A 17,316-nucleotide genomic window follows, 5' to 3' on the forward strand; every position below is an offset into this window, starting at 1 on the left:
AGGAGTCCTTTTTGGGGCATAGAAGATAGAATTAGAGTCAGAACTGTGCTTACATTGGCCAGTGGGGTCTCTGCTCTGGCCCACAATTCAGGGACCCCCTCACACCTACAGCACCCAGTCTCCTGGATCTCCATGCAGTGACTGGATCCACCAGTGCAGTGCCTGGACAGAGGCCACACAGGCTCCCACCCTGCATCTCCCCTTTGAGGCTTTCCCTGACGCTCTGCCTCCCTCCCTGCTCAGGCATCATTTTCACAGGAAACACTTCAAATTCCATTATCTACAGAGTCACCTGGGGGACGAGGAGTGGCTCCACAAGGCTTAGACCTGATAAGAGTTACCCCAGTTCCTAGGAAATGAACTAAGTAAACTAATTAATGCATGTCCCATGCATGTTTGCACACAGTGTGCAAACAGAATGTGGGTATCAGGTCCCATCATGGCATTCTGATAGAACAAAGGAACATGTATGTGGCCTAGAGGGTGTGGAGCCAGTAAACGCATCGGGATACTCACTTAGCATTAAAACCACTCCTCAGACAAAGTTGTCAGTGGGTTCTTGGAAACTGCCTTTAACAGAAGCAACATTTTACAAAACCAGATCCCAATAATGTCATTTAGTTCAGTGCAGGCTGGGATTTCACTTCATCATGATAAAGACATGATATTGAACAAAATGCCATTATTCTGGGACCTGCTGTGCTTAAGGCCTTAGATGGAACTTTACAAGGAGTTTATCAGAAAAGTGTGCACTCTAAAACTGCTTCTCTTGATTGTCATGATACTGTGAATCATTTTCTTGAAATGATTTTTTAAAATGTAAATTTCATTTTGAAAACACAAACCTACCTTGACAGTGCTAATGAAAGCAGAGATTTGCTGTTTGCCCACCTTTGAGACAAGCTTACAAAGCACAGCTGGGGGTGGGGGCAGCAGAAGCAGGGTCAAGAGTCTCCCTGAATCAGAGAAGCAGAAGCTTATGAGGATCAGATTCTGGGACTTTTCATACTTCTTGATAGAAATGACAATGTCCTTCCCTGTCCCTCTCCAATGGACTAATTTCTGTTAATGTGATTGTTCACTTTTCCAAAAAATTAACAATGTAGATGAATACACAACCCACAATGCCGCGGACCAGCACCGCAGTGAACGATGAGGCCGTCTCAGGGTTGAGAGACTGCGCAGGGTGGTCAGGGATTCGGTTAAAGAAATGACAAACAGACACACTTCAAGAGAGAGTGTAAATCTGAGTGTAATTTAATTTGAGTTGGTGACCAGTATATATATGTTTTCTAAAAGCATAGGAATGGCGAACATCAGTGAAGAGATCAGCTTGCTTATAGGTTTACCTTATCATTGACAGGGCAGTGATTTACATCTGGACCCAGGCGCATTCCTAAGTAGTTAGGCTATTAATTTTTCTTTTTGTTTTATATGATTACTTTTTGTTTTAACTACTCACTACCACTAAATTACTATTAATTAACATGGGTGAATTTTACTTTTCACAATGTAATATTTTTATCATTAAGATTAATGCTAACAAGGCTAAGCATACAACAGAGAAATTATTAAGCTAACAGTTCTATTAATACACAGATTTTAGTAACGTTTCATTTGAATTAGCCTAGTTTTTAGATTTCGTATTTTTAATCAGCAAACCAATGACCTTTTAGACAGAGAAAGAGAAAAGATTTTAGAGAGAAAGAAAAGATTTTAGAGAGACAGTTGTATTAGAATAAAGTTTATGGGCCTTGAGAAGGCAAGATAAGTTTCCCAGCAGACAGCATTCCTGTAGTGGCTCCTGGTGGTCGTTATCTTTCAACAGGCTTCCGTGGTATCTATGTCTTCAGGGGGTTTTGCTGTTCTCCCCCTGCGTGCTGGTTCCTTGCCTGCTGCAGGAGGCCTTGTTGCTCCAGCCAGATAGGATACTGACAAGCAGCTAAGAGAAAAGGCCTCACACCGCGGGGCTGAAGATCTGGCATTCCTTTGCTTTTTGTTCTTGGTCATAGAGAGAGAAAAATTTATCAGAAAAGTACATTAGGCTATAAATTATATGTATCAGCAGACTGCAAGCAATTGGCACAGAAAATTACCTGTTTAGAAATTAGTTACTACACAATTCGGCCCAGTTATCAATGGGAGACAATTTATTGTATATATCTGACAAGCAATCCAGCATAACAATTATAGTATATCCTTGTTTTGATTTTTAGAAGTTTCCTTTTTATTTAGAAGTTTCTTAGGAAAGTTTTTATTTTATTTTTTTTATAGAGGCATGTTTTTTTTATTTATTTATTTATTTTATTTGTTTGTTTTATACATGCACTGGGTACAGTCAGAAGCGCGGGAGGGTGAGAGAATTCACCAGAGCCAGAACCAGAGCGACCGAAGTACACTGCTGAGGGGAGCAGCGGGCGGCAGGAGAGGTCTGCGCGCCATGCGGGACCCTCCTCCGGTGGCCGGGGAGCAGCCGGGGATCGAACCGGCGCCGCAGAGGCTGCGGGCAGCTTCGCAAACCAGCGCTCAACTGCTGCGCCACCGGGGAGGCCCTTCTTAGGAAAGTTTTTAAATGAAGTTAACTGTGTTAAGAAGTTTGTAGGTAAAAAAAGTTCTGATAACTGAGCAGCAGCTGGTCTCCGGCTGAAGGTCATGTGAATAGAATAGTCCTTTGATGCTTAGGCTTTAGCTGATAGGGATGCACTGGCGGTTATTCACTGTTTTAAATAACTGTCTAAATGAAAAAATAAGTAGCTTTAATGTTAGGTCTGGTTTATTATCTATTAACCTTGAAAGCTGCCGTCTAGCTGAGACCTGTAGGGGCCAGTAGTCTATGGGAAACATAATATACTAATTGTTTTTGCTTTACACATGATAATGTATTTCCTTATTATTATTACTAATAATAAATAAAAAAAGACCTGCTGAGTCTCTCAGCAGAAGATACTAGCACCTCACCAAGTGTCAGTGTCTCCTCATTCTACCTCATCCCCTTCCCCTCAGCCCCTAAGTTTCAGATCTTTCGTTTTCGCCGACGCCGTCTCATCCTTTCAGGAACCCCTGACATGACATTTTGCCGGAGGCTGGTCCCCGGCACTTGCCCAGCCGGACCTAGGGACGGTGGCGAAAGCCATTAGCCCTAAAGGTCGCTGCAGGGGGAGGTGCAGCACACAAAATAAATATTGGCTTGCATTTGCTTAAAAGCATTAAAAGAAATTATAAAAACATTGGAGCTCTTTTAATTGCTCTCTTCACCCTAAAGTACAGGACAATCAGCTGGCAATGCAGAGTCGCTAGACCTGAGGAAAACCTCCACACATTGTATCTAGTGTTAGAATCATAGCTGGCTCATGTCACACACCGGCAAGAAACAGGCCATTGCCATTTGATGGCAAATGTGCTTATATGCAGACAGTGCATTTCATCAGTAATTGGCACAAAAATTTGCTGAATCATGATTGTGTGTCAGATTGCAGGTGGGTGTTATCAATTAAAGGACAAAGTCATATCTGCAATTTCATGGAACTTAGAGCCTAGTGGGGGAAATGGATGTTAACCAAATAACCACCCAATCTGATGTATGATTAAAGACTAAATGAATGCCAGGAAGGAGGGGCATCCAGAGGCATGAGAGGGGCTAACAAGGACTAGAGTGTGAGACATCAGGATGACTCCCCTGAGGAAATGCTGCTGCTGGTTTGGGCACCAACACCAAGGATGGCAGCTGTTATAGTCAGTTTAGAGATGAAGAAACTGAGGACCAGAGAGGAATTTGCCCATGGACAAAATTTATAAGGCAGCTTCATCACAGGAAACCTGATTTGACTGAATTACAAACTTTTCCCTCATTTATACCAAAATACCCCAAAACAGGGAAATTTCACACACAAATCTTAGAAGGGAAATGTTGACCAGCAAGAACCAGCTTCCCTCCTTCCCATAAATGGAGAAACATTCTCTTCTTTCCTCCTAGAGCTCTTGTTCTCACAGTTAACTAGAGAAGGTGGACTTGGCACTGGCTACACCTCAGCCCAGAGGCTGCTGCTCAACTTCTGGAATCCACCAACACCAGGTCCAAATGTGGTTCTACCCAAGGTGCCCCTGGGGGAGTCCCTGAGTGTCCATCCCTGGGTGGAGCAAGACGGGAGAATTCGGGTGATCTTTTTATCACTGTATCAGCAATTAAAATTGTTAGGGGGAAAAGGATGTCCTAAAGCTAATTCCATACAGGCTTTGTAGACTCCACCCCCCACTCCAGACCAAAGCCAAAAGACACTGGGAACTCCAAATCCCATCCCCACCAAAGGGAAGGTGGCTGGGACCTGAGGGTGGGGTTAAGCAGCCAGGTGTGGTATAAAGCCAGACACGTGGGCTTTGGAGAGGATCCCCCATTTTGGCTCTCTGCCAGCTCGCAGTATCCGGCCAGCTCTGAGAGTGCCTTTGGATTTCCAGGTCATCGGATCAGGTAGGATGCATTAAAGACTTTATTTCCCTATTTTCTCCCTGAGTTGTACATTTTCTTAATTCCTCTTCCCTTGTAAATAAACCTTTTATTAACCTTTTGCATGTGCCTGTAGTGGAGTATTAATAAGTCCCTTTTAAGCACGCTGGTGAGGACCCATAGCCAGGCAACCCGTTTTATTTTATATCGATGTTGCCCTATAACAAAACCACACCTTAGTCAGATTTCCTCACTGTCATTCATGTCTCTGCTCCAGGGCTCCATCCAGCAAACCACTTTACAATGAATTGTCCCGTCTCCTTTGGCTCCTCTCAGCTGTGACAATTTATCCAACTGTCCTGGTTTTTGACGACTCTGCCATTTTTATGGTAACTGGTGAGGTATTTTGTAAAATGTGATTATTTGTTTTTAAACCAATTCCTCTTTCCAACAGGCAAAAATTTTAGGCCCATGCATATCACTCTGCTGTAGGTGAGGGGCCAGGAGGATATGTTAGCTATTGAGTTAAGTAGTGTAGTAGCAATAAATAAGGGAAGTTTCTTGGAGGTGGGTTTTTAACATATTTAAGAGTGTCATTCAATACATGCTTCTCAGCAGGAGCAACAGTGCCCCTAGTGGGCAAAAATAGTCATTGGGTGGCAAAATAATTTTGAAGCGTATGTTCTACGGCTCTTCAAATTCAACCATATTCTACAAAATATTATGCCTTAATTTTTACTTCATGGAGCAGACAGTGTGTTGGGAAAGAATTGTCTACAAGGGAAGAAAAATGAGGTTGATAGATTTTGTATAAATTACATTGAATGACTGGACTAGGCATTATCTTCATCAGTTTTTACCAACTTTTCACAAGCATTTGTACTACAGTAGCTTGCACAAACATCTTCCCAGAGAGAATACAAAGTACTTAGGAGATTAGGTTATGTTTCATTCATTTTTGTATTGGTAGCACATAAAGGTGTTTTTCATAATAACCATACAATAATAGCTCATTGTGTGTATGAAGACTGGTGTTTCCCAGGTGTTTGGGTGAGAGGAAGGTGTAAAGGGATAACACAGAAGGATTTGGGGGGATAGTGTTCTGCTTCATGGTTGTGATAATGATTATGATGAAAACGACAGAATCTGTTAGTAAAATAATGATGAATCTATTCCAACACCAAAAAAGACTCTTTATAAATAAAAAGTTTAATACAAATCTCATGGCAACCACAAAACAGAGTCTGGAGCAGAGACACCTAGAAGTAAAAATGAAGTCACTGAGAGAAAGAATTATGGAAATAGAAAGAAAGAAACACATAGAAAAAGCAACAGCAAAAATAGAAAATAACCAGAAAACAAAAGTCAGAATGGCAGTAATTAAGCCACATATACCAATAATCACCCTAAAGGTGAGCAGTCTAAACTTACCAATCAAACAACACAGTTTGGTTGGGTGGATAAAAAGTAGGATCCTTTTATATTATGAAAACAAAAAATTCACATCAAATCTAAAGACATCACAGACTCATAGTGAAATGCTGGAGCAAGGGATTTCAAGCCAATAACTCAGAGAAAAGAACAGAAGCTGCTATTTAATATCTGATAACATAAACTGCTTGCAAAAATGGCAATAATTGACATAGAGGGAATTATACAATGATAAAGCAGGTGATCCATAAGAAAATATAGCTATCATTATATTTATGAGCCTAGCACATCTGCAGCTGATACAGAAAACACCTATTATTAGACCTGAACAGATCTTGACCACAGTACACTGATAGTGAGGATCCTGACACACCACTTATGTTAATGGCAGATCAGAAAGCAAACAAAGAAATAATAACTTTAGATGAGATAATTGATCACATGGAATAAACAGACAGATACAGAAATTTCCTTCCTACAGAAATGAATACATAATGCACTGTTAGCATCCTCAAGGACACAAATAGGTTGGGACAGGAATCAAATCTCAATCAAAGGTCAAAATCACATTAGGCATCTTTTCTGACCACAAATGTCTGAACCTAGAAATCAACCACAAAAAGTAAACTGTGAAAGACTTCAACATGGGGAGAGTAAACAAAATGCTTTGGAGCAACTCTTGGGTCAATTGAAAGGACAAATAAAAGCATGATGTGATAACCAAAGAAAATAAAGAGACCAACTATCAAATCCTGCAGGATGCAAACTGATAGTAAAAGGGAAGTTCACAGCAAAACAGGCCACAACAACAAATAAAAAAGCAGCTCAGTCCCCACATAGCAGAGACTCCAGAGTGTCCATGACTGAGTTTTCTCTCCTGGTGTGCGCTGACCCCGCCAGGACAGGTGCCCTCTCCCCTCTGCCAGGGTCCCCTACTCAGAGCACATCCCCGCCCCACGGGCTCTCTGGTGTGCAGGGCTGAGACTGGACCAGCGTCCTCCCAACTACTGGATCCCCAGATGGAGGCCCCCAGCAATCCTGAGGTGAGGATAACAGAACCAGAATAGGTGAATGTGGGACCTAAAGGCAGCAAAACTCTGTGAGCATGCATTTCACATGCCCCCTTAGCAAAAGGGAAAATTGAAGAGTTTTGGATTTGGTAAAAAAGTAAGAATATCTTTTCTTACTGAGGGAAGACTGAGGGAAATCCATCTAGACACTTGAGATTTCCTGCAAACACACAAGGCCCACCTTCCGAACTTCCGCTCCCATCCTAACTAAGGAATGAGATCCCCATTTCCACGTCCAGGGGTCCCAGCCCCTCTCACCTGCAGGCCTTCTCCTCACACAGACACCCCCTAGGGATAAGGATTCACTTCACTAAATAAGAAAAGCACAGTCATAACATTCATAAATGATAAAGACAAGGACAGAACTGGTCCAACTGGTTAAAAGCAGGGCCTTTCTCTACTCCTGTGGTCCTGTCTCTCTCCAGGGGCAACTGTAAACAGGGTCAAGGGAAATGAAGAAGTGATGACAGTTGAGTCCAGTCTTCTCAGTGTCTGCAAAGAAGGGTTGCCAAGAAGGGAGCAGAGTGACCACAGGCCCATAGGCTGGGTCATGGGGAAGAGGGCACGGGGCCTGCCTGAGGCTCCAGCAGCTCCTATGTCAGAGGCAGGGGTGACCTCAGACAGAGATGGTCAGTGGGTGGCATATTCTGCCCCCACTCTGGTGCCCCTGGGAGGCAACTGTTTAAGAAACTCCCTCCTCTGACATGTATCTGGGGCACTGCAGGCCAGGGCTGCCAGTTAGAGCAGGTGCACAAGCTGGAATCCACTTGTCCTCAATCTGATGGTCTCAATGTCCCTTCTAACTCCTACATTTAATGTTTGACTTTTCAAGAAATGATAAGGATCAGGGAAGAAGGAACCTGCACACACACACACAGAACATAGGCTACTTGAGAACACGACATGGGCCTCCCTGGTGGCGCAAGGGGTTAAGCCCAGCACTGTGAAGCTAACCACAACCTCTGCAGCTCCAGTTCCATTCCTGGCCAGCCAGGGAGCTACCCACGTGGTGCAGCAGACCTCTCCTGTCTCGCCTACTGCTCCCGTCAGTAGTGTATTTCAGTCAGTCTGCCTGTTCTGTTTTCTACTCTGTCTCTGGTGAATCCTCTCACCCACCACACCTCTGGCCAGTACCCCAGTTCTTGTATGCATAAATAAATATTTTTTTAAAAAGCCATGTGATTAATGATGTGTTTTCTTTGACATAAAACTCTTATTTTGAACTGAGAGTCTTACACCAGTGATGCCTGAAGAAGTGTTGGACATTGATGTCATCTGAAAATCAGGATGTTTTTCCCAGGAAAGCAGCATCTACTAAGGTCAAGATGAGCAAGGAGACCACAACAAACTCTGGGACACAACGATGACCAGAGCCCCAATTGTGACAGGGTGTTGTGGCGAGAGGTTCACTTATGGATAACTGTTTTTGTTTAGTTCACCAGAAAAAGACTGGCTTGAGATGAGATGTCAGAACAGGCTTTTGGGGTAAAATAACCCTGTTCTCTCAAATGACCAGTTTTCTGACATTAAAGTGCATGTTACAGATCCAATCCCTGTCTCTGTTAAATTGGCTTCCGGTGGCAGCAGGCAGCCCAACCCCAACAATTTCCAGTTACAAAACGATATCCCACTACTTTGATTTAGTACTAGCTCACTCAAAGAAAAATGAAAGTGGGCATTTAGGATCATAACTTCACAGAGTCCTCCTCCCTACCCTGAAGATGAGCAGGGTCTCCTGAGCTCTTGCTGTTCTTCTTGGTCAAGGGAAATTTTAGTCTGAGCCTCACCCTGTGTCAGGTCACCCAGTGGGACAGTGTCCCAGATTGTATCTCATTTAAAATTTTTTATTGAGTTTTAATCAGATGACATTGGTTTCCAACACCACATATGATTCTTGGCATAGGGTCACCCCTCTTCAGATGTATGTTACCAACCATACCCCTCACCAGGACACCCACAGTCCCACAGTTCCTAATATCTAAAATGGCCCACAATTAAAAATTTCATCATGTGTTCAAAGAATCTATGGGAAAGAATTCTCCCAAGTCACTGAAAACAATAGTCAGAAGAGCAGGCACTTGATTTCTTCCCGTGCTGCTCACCAGAGCTCCCCGATTCCCGGCTCTCAGCCCTGCAGGAAGGCATCACACAGACAGACCCTGGCTGGGGCAGCTTCAGGTTGCAAGTGAGTTTTATTAAAAAAAAAAAGCAGTGAGGAGGTTAACATGGGGCCCCATACAAGCCTGTCCCACCCCCCAAACCACATGTGCAAGCCTCAGGCAGGGATGCTAGTGTGGGATAGCCAGGAGCCCAACTTGAATTATTCCCATCAGGGCCAAGAGGGAAGAGCTCTGGAGAGTGGGGGCCACAAGAATGAGGTGTTGGGAGCATCTCTGCTCCAGCCTCAGGTGGAGACCTCCACAGCAGCATCAAAGTGGACAGGCACATACGGGTTTCCCTCACAGGCCACAATAATGTATCTCTCTTTCTGGGTGGTCCGGTAGGCGCAGTTGGGGTACTTGGAGCCACCAGTCAGGCGACAGTCTGTGAGGCGCATGCTGGAGTGGCTCTGGTGGCAGTTGGGCTGCCCATTCTTGCAGGTGATGTTTCTCTCAAGACAGACGGCCTGGACATCCACCAGGGACTCGTGCACAAAGGTGTTCACCGGCTTACAGCGCCCCTGCGTCAAATTTCGGCGCCTCATCATCAGGTTGCAGTAGGTGGGGTTGCTTTCAGGGAAATTGCCTGGGTCCATGTGCTGCCGCTGGAACCTGTGGTACCGAGATTCCTTCCCCAGGGAAGGCTGGACACCCCCCAGCACCAGCAGCACCAGGACCAGCAGTGAGAACAGGACGAGGGACTTCAGAGCCATGGTGGCCGCGCTCCCCTGGAGGCCCTTCCTGGGAGAGGAGAGAGGAGGAAAAGCCGCCTCTTAAATAACGGACCCCCTTCTCCCACCGCTGGGCTCCCTGGTTTCAGTTTCACTTTAGATCAGCAAGAAAGTCACCCTCTTCCTGTGAGATCTGCCAAATAATCACACACATATAATGTTCACAGGAACATGTTACTCCTGCTTGACAGAAGCATCATCTTCCCCTCCATGGGTGAGAGCGCCAAAGTGACCTAAACCCTGGCAGTCCTGTCTGTGACTACTAGACAATTTTTAATGTAAAATGCATTTGTACATAGCTCTCAACCGCTTCATTAGAGGATCCTTTCAAATAAACCATGAGCTGCCCTGACAGAATCGGGCTGACAGACCCTGCTGTCCTCCAGCTCAAGGGACACTCAACCCAGTGCCTGACACTGGCCTCACAAAGAGATGGCATTGTGTTCCACAGAAAGATTTTCGCCTCTCCTATCCTGGGGGGTGCTCCTCCAGCCCCACAGGTTCCCTTTGCAGCTGGTAAGCTCTAGCCGGCCCCCAGCTTCTGCCTGGCCCAAGCTGTCTCAGTGCTGGCCTCTCCCCTCCTGCTCCTGCCTCTCCACCCTCAAGCAGAAACAGCTCCAGAGACCACCCCGTGAGTCACTTACCTGGGTGTCTATCTGGGTCTCTGGGAGAGAGTGGAGGTCAATTTCTGCAATTATGGGGTCCCTGGGGTGCAGATCTTATAGGGAGTACAAGGGGTGTGGCTTTCAAAAGAGAAGAGTGGGAGGAGCATCAGAGTTTCATTCCAAAGGAAAGGAGCACAATATGAGGAAGGGGTGGAATTTGTCCAGGCTGCCCTCTGCTGGGAGGAGCCTCTCTCCCATGAGGATCATCTGTTTGCTGCTTCACCAGGAGGAACAGAGAACATCATACAGCACAGATGCCTGAATCCCAACCTAGTCCTGTTTTCCCTTTGGAGGCCATACTCAACAAATAGCCCTTGGAGGTTAACAAAGGGCATGTAACTTGTGACCCCAGGGGAGGGAGGGATAGAGGCCCCTTCAGTTCCCAGGAGTCCTGGAGCAGCTTGGACTGGAATCCACATCTCCCAGTAGTAGTTTTCCAGAGACAAAGGAGGTGGGGGAGAGAGGTGTCAAGCTGTGCCCAGCTGGAAGTCTTCCCCACTCTGGAGAAAAAGGGGACGGTGACAGAACCAGGAAAAGAGGGAAGTCTCTATTTTGGCAAGAAGCCTCCCCAGTCCAGGCCACTTCCTGCCCATCCTAAGGAGCATGTGACAGGTCTCATCTACAGTGACAACGTGTTCTGTGGGGAAGGGTTAAGTAGATGAGCTAAAGATAGAACAAACCCTAAATCCCTTTTGGAGAAACAATAGAAAACATCATATTTCTTCCATTCTAGAAGGAGACCTGGTTTTATTTTTTTGTTTTTGGGTTTTTTTTTTTTTTGGTTTTGATACAGCTGGAGGGAGAATTATAAAAATATCCCTCCATGCTCTGGATTTACACTCACTTCAAATTCTGAAGCAGCTCCTAAGAGCAGGGGAAATTATAGAATTTTATTTCCCTGTTCTCAGTTGCCTCACCTCTAAGATAAGGATGTTCATATGTACCTCTTAGATTTCTTACTAGGACAAAATAGGATAAGAGCTTGATGCAAGTATCATTCATTCTGTTGATAGAAGGACACATTTTAGGTGTGGATGACTTCTGTTTTGAGGTGGGGTATAGCTGGGTAGAGGAACCACTGACTGCTAGAATGGACGGGAGAACTTATCGTAGAGAGATGCAGCAGGGGATGGAGGATCACAAGGTTAAGAGAGGCAGAAGACATTAAGAATATGGACACACTTAAAGCCTCAGGGCTGAGGAGGAGCTGAGATGCAGACTGAGTTTGCTTGTACGCTGAGACTGCAGAATCTTGAAGCTTTCTTGTTTTGTCAGATCTTCTGTAGATGTGGTATATTTACACAACAGAATACTCAGGGATGAAAAAGGATAAACTCATGCCATTTGCAGCAATATGGAGGGAGCTGGAAGGGATGTTGCTAATTGAAATGAGTCAAAAGGAAAAGAAAAATATTGGATGGATTCACTCACAGTTAGAATATGGGGTAACTGAACAAAGGGTCAGGGAAAAAGACAAAACCTGCATCTGACCATAGACCTGAAGCATCCAGCAGGGAAGAGGAGATGGAGAGGGGAAAAAACAGTGTCTCCTTCCAATTTGGAGGGGAGGGAAGATCAAATGCATATGGTGACGGTTCATGGTGCTATGTGGTTGGCGAACTATAGGGACTACACCTGGGAGAAGCAATCAAATACTGTACAAAGATGAACAATGATGTGAGAAGATAAATTTAATTATAAAAAAGAAATATCTTCTGAACATTATACTTTTATTAAAAAATCACCAGATATGATCAAGTTAGTGATCAAGATAGCACTCAATTTTAAGATTTATCTCCTGAGTGGGTTAGCAATCCTGATGTGTGGATAGAGGCCCCACACAGCAGAGACCTCCTGAGTCCATGACTGAGGTTTCTTTCCTGGTGTGCACTGACCCGCCAGGACAGGCGCCCTCTCCCTCTGCCAGGGTCCCCTACTCAGACCACGTCCCCACCCCACAGGCTTTCTGGTGTGCAGGGCGGTACCTGGACCAGCGTCCTCCCCAGCACTGGATCCCCAGATGGAGGCTCCCAGTGATCCCGAGGTGAGGACAGAAAGATAACCAGTGAATGTGAGTCCTACATGCAGCCAAACTCCACCTGAGCATGCGTACACCCTGCTACACTGTCCCATTAGCAGGAGGGAAAATGAGGAGATTGGGATTTGGAAAGAAAAGTAAGATGAACTGAGAGTAATTCTGGGTAAAGGAAATACAACAAGACACTTGAGTTTCCTGCACACACACACTTACACACTCTCCATCACCTACCCCCATCCTAAATAAAGAACAAGACCCCCATTTCCGACATCCAGGGAATCCCAGGCCCTCTCACCTGCAGGCCTTCTCCTCACATGGATTCCCTCAGAACTAGGGATTCATGTTACTAAATAAGAAAAACACAGTCACAACATTTATGAATGATAAAGACAAAGAACTGGCCCAGCTGTTTGGAGCAGGGCCTTTCTCTCCTTCTATGACTATCTAGAGCCAGGGGCAACTGTAAACAGGATCAAGGGAAATGAAGAAGTGATGACAGTTGAGTCCAGTCTTCTCAGTGCCTGTAGAGAAGGGTTGCCAAGAAGGGTGGGTCATGGGGAAGAGGCACCAGGGAGCTCAGGGAGCAGCCAGACCCCACTGCCCAGGGAAGGAGGGAGGCACGGGAATTCCCTTCTGGGGCCCCAGCAGCAAGAAGAGCAATGGCTGGGCAGCCGTGGCCCTGGCGGTGCTGAGACGAGCAGTGGGGCAGGGGCAGGGCAGGGCCCGTCTGAGGCTCCAGAGGCTCCTGAGTCAGAAGCAGGGGTGACATCAGACCAGGGATGGGCAGCAGGTGGCACATTCTCCCCACACTCAGGTGCCCTCCCCAGAGGCGACTGTTCAAGCACCTCCCTCCTCAGACGTGCATCTGGGGCACTGCAGGCAGGGGCTGCCAGTTAGAGCAGGTGCAAAAGCTGGATCCCACTTGCCCTCCATCTGATGGTCTCACAGTCCCTTCTAACTCTTACATTTGGTGTTTGACTTTTCAAGAAAAAATGCCCCTTTTTTCTGACCTAGTAACTGCTCACTCAAAGAAAAACAAAGTGGAAATTTAGGACCATAACTTTATAGATCACTCCTTCCTACCCTGAAGCTGAGCAGGGTCCCCCGAGGTCCTGCTGTTCTTCCTGAATGGGAATTTTGTGCTTGAGCTTCACCCTGTGTCAGATCACTCAGCAGAAAGTGACCAGACTGTAGTTCTGTTTGTTAAAATGTTGTCATGCCTGATTCCTGGCTCTCAGCCCTGCAGGGAGGTATCACACAGACAGTCCCTGGCTGGGGCAGCTTCAGGTTGCAAGTGCGTTTTATTGAAAGAAGCAGTGTGGAGGTTGACATAGGGCCCCATGCAAGCCTGTCCTACCCCCCAAATCACGTGGTGCAAGCTTCAGGCAGGGATGCTGGTGTGGGGTGGTCAGGAGCCCAACTTGGGTTATTCGTGTTGGGGCAAGAGGGAAAAACTCGGGGGAGTGAGACCATGCAGATGTCTCCGGATCGCAATGCATCCAGCAATTCAGGCCAGGAATCATCAAAGTGGATGGGCTCAAGCGTCTCGGAACAGGCAATGGTGATAAATTTATTGCTGCTGTTGGTCTTGTAGTCAGGGGTTTGGGCCTCAGATGACTGACTATACTCGGTGATGCTCATTGGGGCCTTCCTCTTGTGGCAGTTGGTCTGCCTACCATCCCAGCAGAGGATGGTAGGCTCGAGGCAAATGTCCTGGACATCTTTCCAGGGTGCATGCACAAAGGTGTTGAACTTCCTCTTTAAGAGTTTCCGGTCCTGGGCCTCCCCGGTGGCGCAGCGGTTGAGCGCTGGGTTGCGAAGTGCGAAGCTGCCCCCAGCGTCTGCAGCACCCGTTCGATCCCCGGCTGCTCCCCGGCCACCAGAGGAGGGTCCCACATGGCGCGCAGACCTCTCCTGCCGCCCGCTGCTCCCCTCAGCAGTGTACTTCGGTCCTTCTGCCTGCTCTGCTCCCCGCTCTGGCTCTGGTGAATTCTCTCACCCTCCCACGCTTCTGACTGTACCCAGTGCTTGTATAAATAAATAAATAAAGGTTAAAAAAAAAAAAAAAAAAAAAGAAAAATCTTAAAAAGAGTTTCCGGTCCCTCATCATGTCATTGCAGTAATTGGAACTGATGGAACCATTACAGGTATCCCTGTGCCTCTCCTGGAAATGCTGAACTGGAGAAGATCTGCTGGGGGATGGCTGGCCCCCCACTGACCACACATCACCACACATCATACACTGACCACACATCACCACAACAGCAGTGAGAACAAGATGAGGGACTTCAGAGTCACAGTGGCCTCACTTCCCTGGAGGCCCCAACTGGGGAGGCAGAGAGGAGGAGAAGCCGCCCCTTAGGAAAAGGACCCCGCTCCCCCCATTGGGCTCCCTGGTTTCAGTTTCACCTTATGTCAGTAAGAAAGTCACCCTCTTCCTGTGAGATCTCCAAGTAGCAAATGCTATTTTGTTCTCAAGAGCATTTTACCACTGCTTCCTAGAGAAGAGCCTCTTCCCCTCTGTGGGTGAGCACCAAAGTGACCTACACCTTGGCAGTCCTGCCTGTGACTACTGAGGTGTTTTGATGCAAACTACAGGTGTTGCCCATGCTCAACCGCCTCATTAGCGGATCCTTTAGAATAAACCATGAGCTACTGTGACATTCAGATTAGGCTGGCAGAGCTGCTGTCCCCCAGCTCAAGGGAGACTCAACAGATGCTTGACACTGGCCTCAGAGACAGATGCCATGTGTTCCAGACACTCGCCTCCTCCATGCTGGGGCTGCTCCTTCTCCAGCCCCACGGGGTCTCTTTGCAGCTGGCAAGCTCTTCCTGGCCCCCAGCTCTGCCTGGTCCAAGCTGTCTCAGCACTGGGCTCTCCCCTCCTGCTCCTGCCTCTCCACCCTCAAGCAGAAGCAGCCCCAGAAACCACACAGGGGTCACTCACCTGGGTGTTTAGCTGGGTCTCTGAGAGAGTGGAGGAGAGTTTCTGCTATCTTGGGGTACAGATTTATAGAGAATACAAAAGGGTGTGGTTTCCAAGAAGATAAGACTGGGAGGGCCATCAGAGGTTCAGTCCAAAAGTAGCGGAAGAGAATGTGAAAGTGAAATTTGTCCAGGCTTTCCTCTGCTGGGAGGAACCTCTCTCCATGTGGAGTCACATGTTTACCTGTTCACCAAGAGGAACAGGGAAGATCATACAGCACTGATGCCTGAACCCTAACCTAGTCCTGTCTTTCTTTTTGGAGGCCATTTTCAACAAATAACCTTTGGAGTTAACAAAGGCCATGTAACTTGTCATCTCAGAGGAGGGGAGGAAAGAAGACCCTCTCTCCACATCTATGGACAGCAGCTTTTGAGGGATGCAGGAGGGGAGGTATCCAGCTGTGCCCAGGTGAAGGCTTCCTACTAGGGAAGAACAACAGGGAGTGCCTGAACCTGAAAGAGCAGGAAGCCTCCATTTTGATCAAGTCTCCCCAGTCCTGGACACTTCCCGCCCCACCCTTCACCCCACTGTGGGGGCTTAAAAATGAGTGTGTGGCAGGTTTATCTACAGTTTATCCACAGTGACAGTCCTGTGGGTGGGATTAAGTAGAGGAACTAAAGATAGAACAAAACCCTTCCACTTTTGGAGAACAAACAGAGAACATCGTATTTCTTCCTCCTAGAAAGAGACCTGCCTTGTTGGATGACAATTTTGATATCTCAGGAGTGAGAATTATAAAAAATCCCTCCATGCTCTGCATTTAGACCATCTCAGCTCAAATTCCTATTAGCACCTTAACAGCTGGACCCATTGCAGAACTTTATTTCCCTGTTCCTCAGTTTCCTCATCTCTAAAATGGGGATGTTCGTGTGTACCTCTTAGATTTCTTATTAGGACAAAATCAGGTAAGGTGCAGAAAGCATCAATCACTGTTAACTCTGTGAGTGGGAATTGAGTCTGGCATTTGAGAACCAGACTCCAAGGCCAAGTGGTCCTCAGTCCTACTCTGGGCATTGCAAGAATTCAATGTGGTGCCCAGAGTTAAGCAGAAGAGAAAGATTTACTGTCAGGTAAGGAGAAGGACAGGAAAGCACTCTGAGCAGAGAGGGGTCGAGTGGGCAGCCACTTAGACGGCAAGAGCAGGGGCTCATATTTTTAATTGGAATGAAGGGGAGTGGTGACTCTGCGATGTGTCTTTTTCAGACTGGCTGAGTTCTAATACAGATTTTTCTCTGATTGGTTTCACCATTGGGTTTCACTATCTATTGGGGTTCAGGTCTCCATGGCTACATGAGTCTGGTTCTTGGAATGTGCAAACTCTAACTGCTAGTTAACACAGGTGTTTTCTCTCAGGGTGGCCCAACCTATGGAGTTTCCTGTTTTCTAGGGTCTCCTTGACCGGATGGTATCTGTTTCCAGGAATGGCAAACAGTGCTCATGCTGCCCAACATGGGTGTTTACCCTGGAGGTGGGCTGGCAACGGGCACAGATTTTTAACCCAATATGGTACAATGATGTGGGTGTGAGCCCACCAGTGCGGTGTACAGCCTGTTCTCTGGGAGATGGGCCCCGGTCCCTGTCTTCACAACCTATCACTCTCCTCTTCAGCTCCATGGACAACAAATGCCTTTTTCACCCAAGTATGGACCCTGGGTCTTTCTTTTTCTTTCTTTCTTTCTTTTTTTTTTTTTTTTTTTGATAATCAGTGGTTAGTCCGCAAGCACCTAGTGGATTTTTAAAGTGAGACAGGTACATAGGTAACCAACCTATAATTTGCTTGGTGACTCGTCACCAA

General features: G+C 46.5%; 1 protein-coding gene across 1 annotated transcript; it reads right to left on the reverse strand.

Moving 5' to 3' along the window:
- Positions 1-9,121: 9,121 nt before the first annotated feature.
- LOC311176003 (ribonuclease pancreatic-like) lies at positions 9,122-9,829 on the reverse strand. The gene has a single exon (XM_084241289.1). It carries the CDS (start codon positions 9,812-9,814, stop codon positions 9,347-9,349), a length of 468 nt encoding a protein of 155 aa, XP_084097415.1. The 5' UTR covers positions 9,815-9,829; the 3' UTR covers positions 9,122-9,346.
- Between the last annotated feature and the right edge of the window lie 7,487 nt (positions 9,830-17,316).

Source organism: Talpa europaea (assembly GCF_964194135.1).
Source record: "Talpa europaea genome assembly, chromosome: 8".
Lineage (NCBI taxonomy): Eukaryota > Metazoa > Chordata > Mammalia > Eulipotyphla > Talpidae > Talpa > Talpa europaea.

Excerpts from the sequence above, each read along its gene's own strand:
- LOC311176003 (XM_084241289.1), bottom strand. The coding sequence starts at position 9,814 with ATGGCTCTGAAGTCCCTCGTCCTGTTCTCACTGCTGGTCCTGGTGCTG.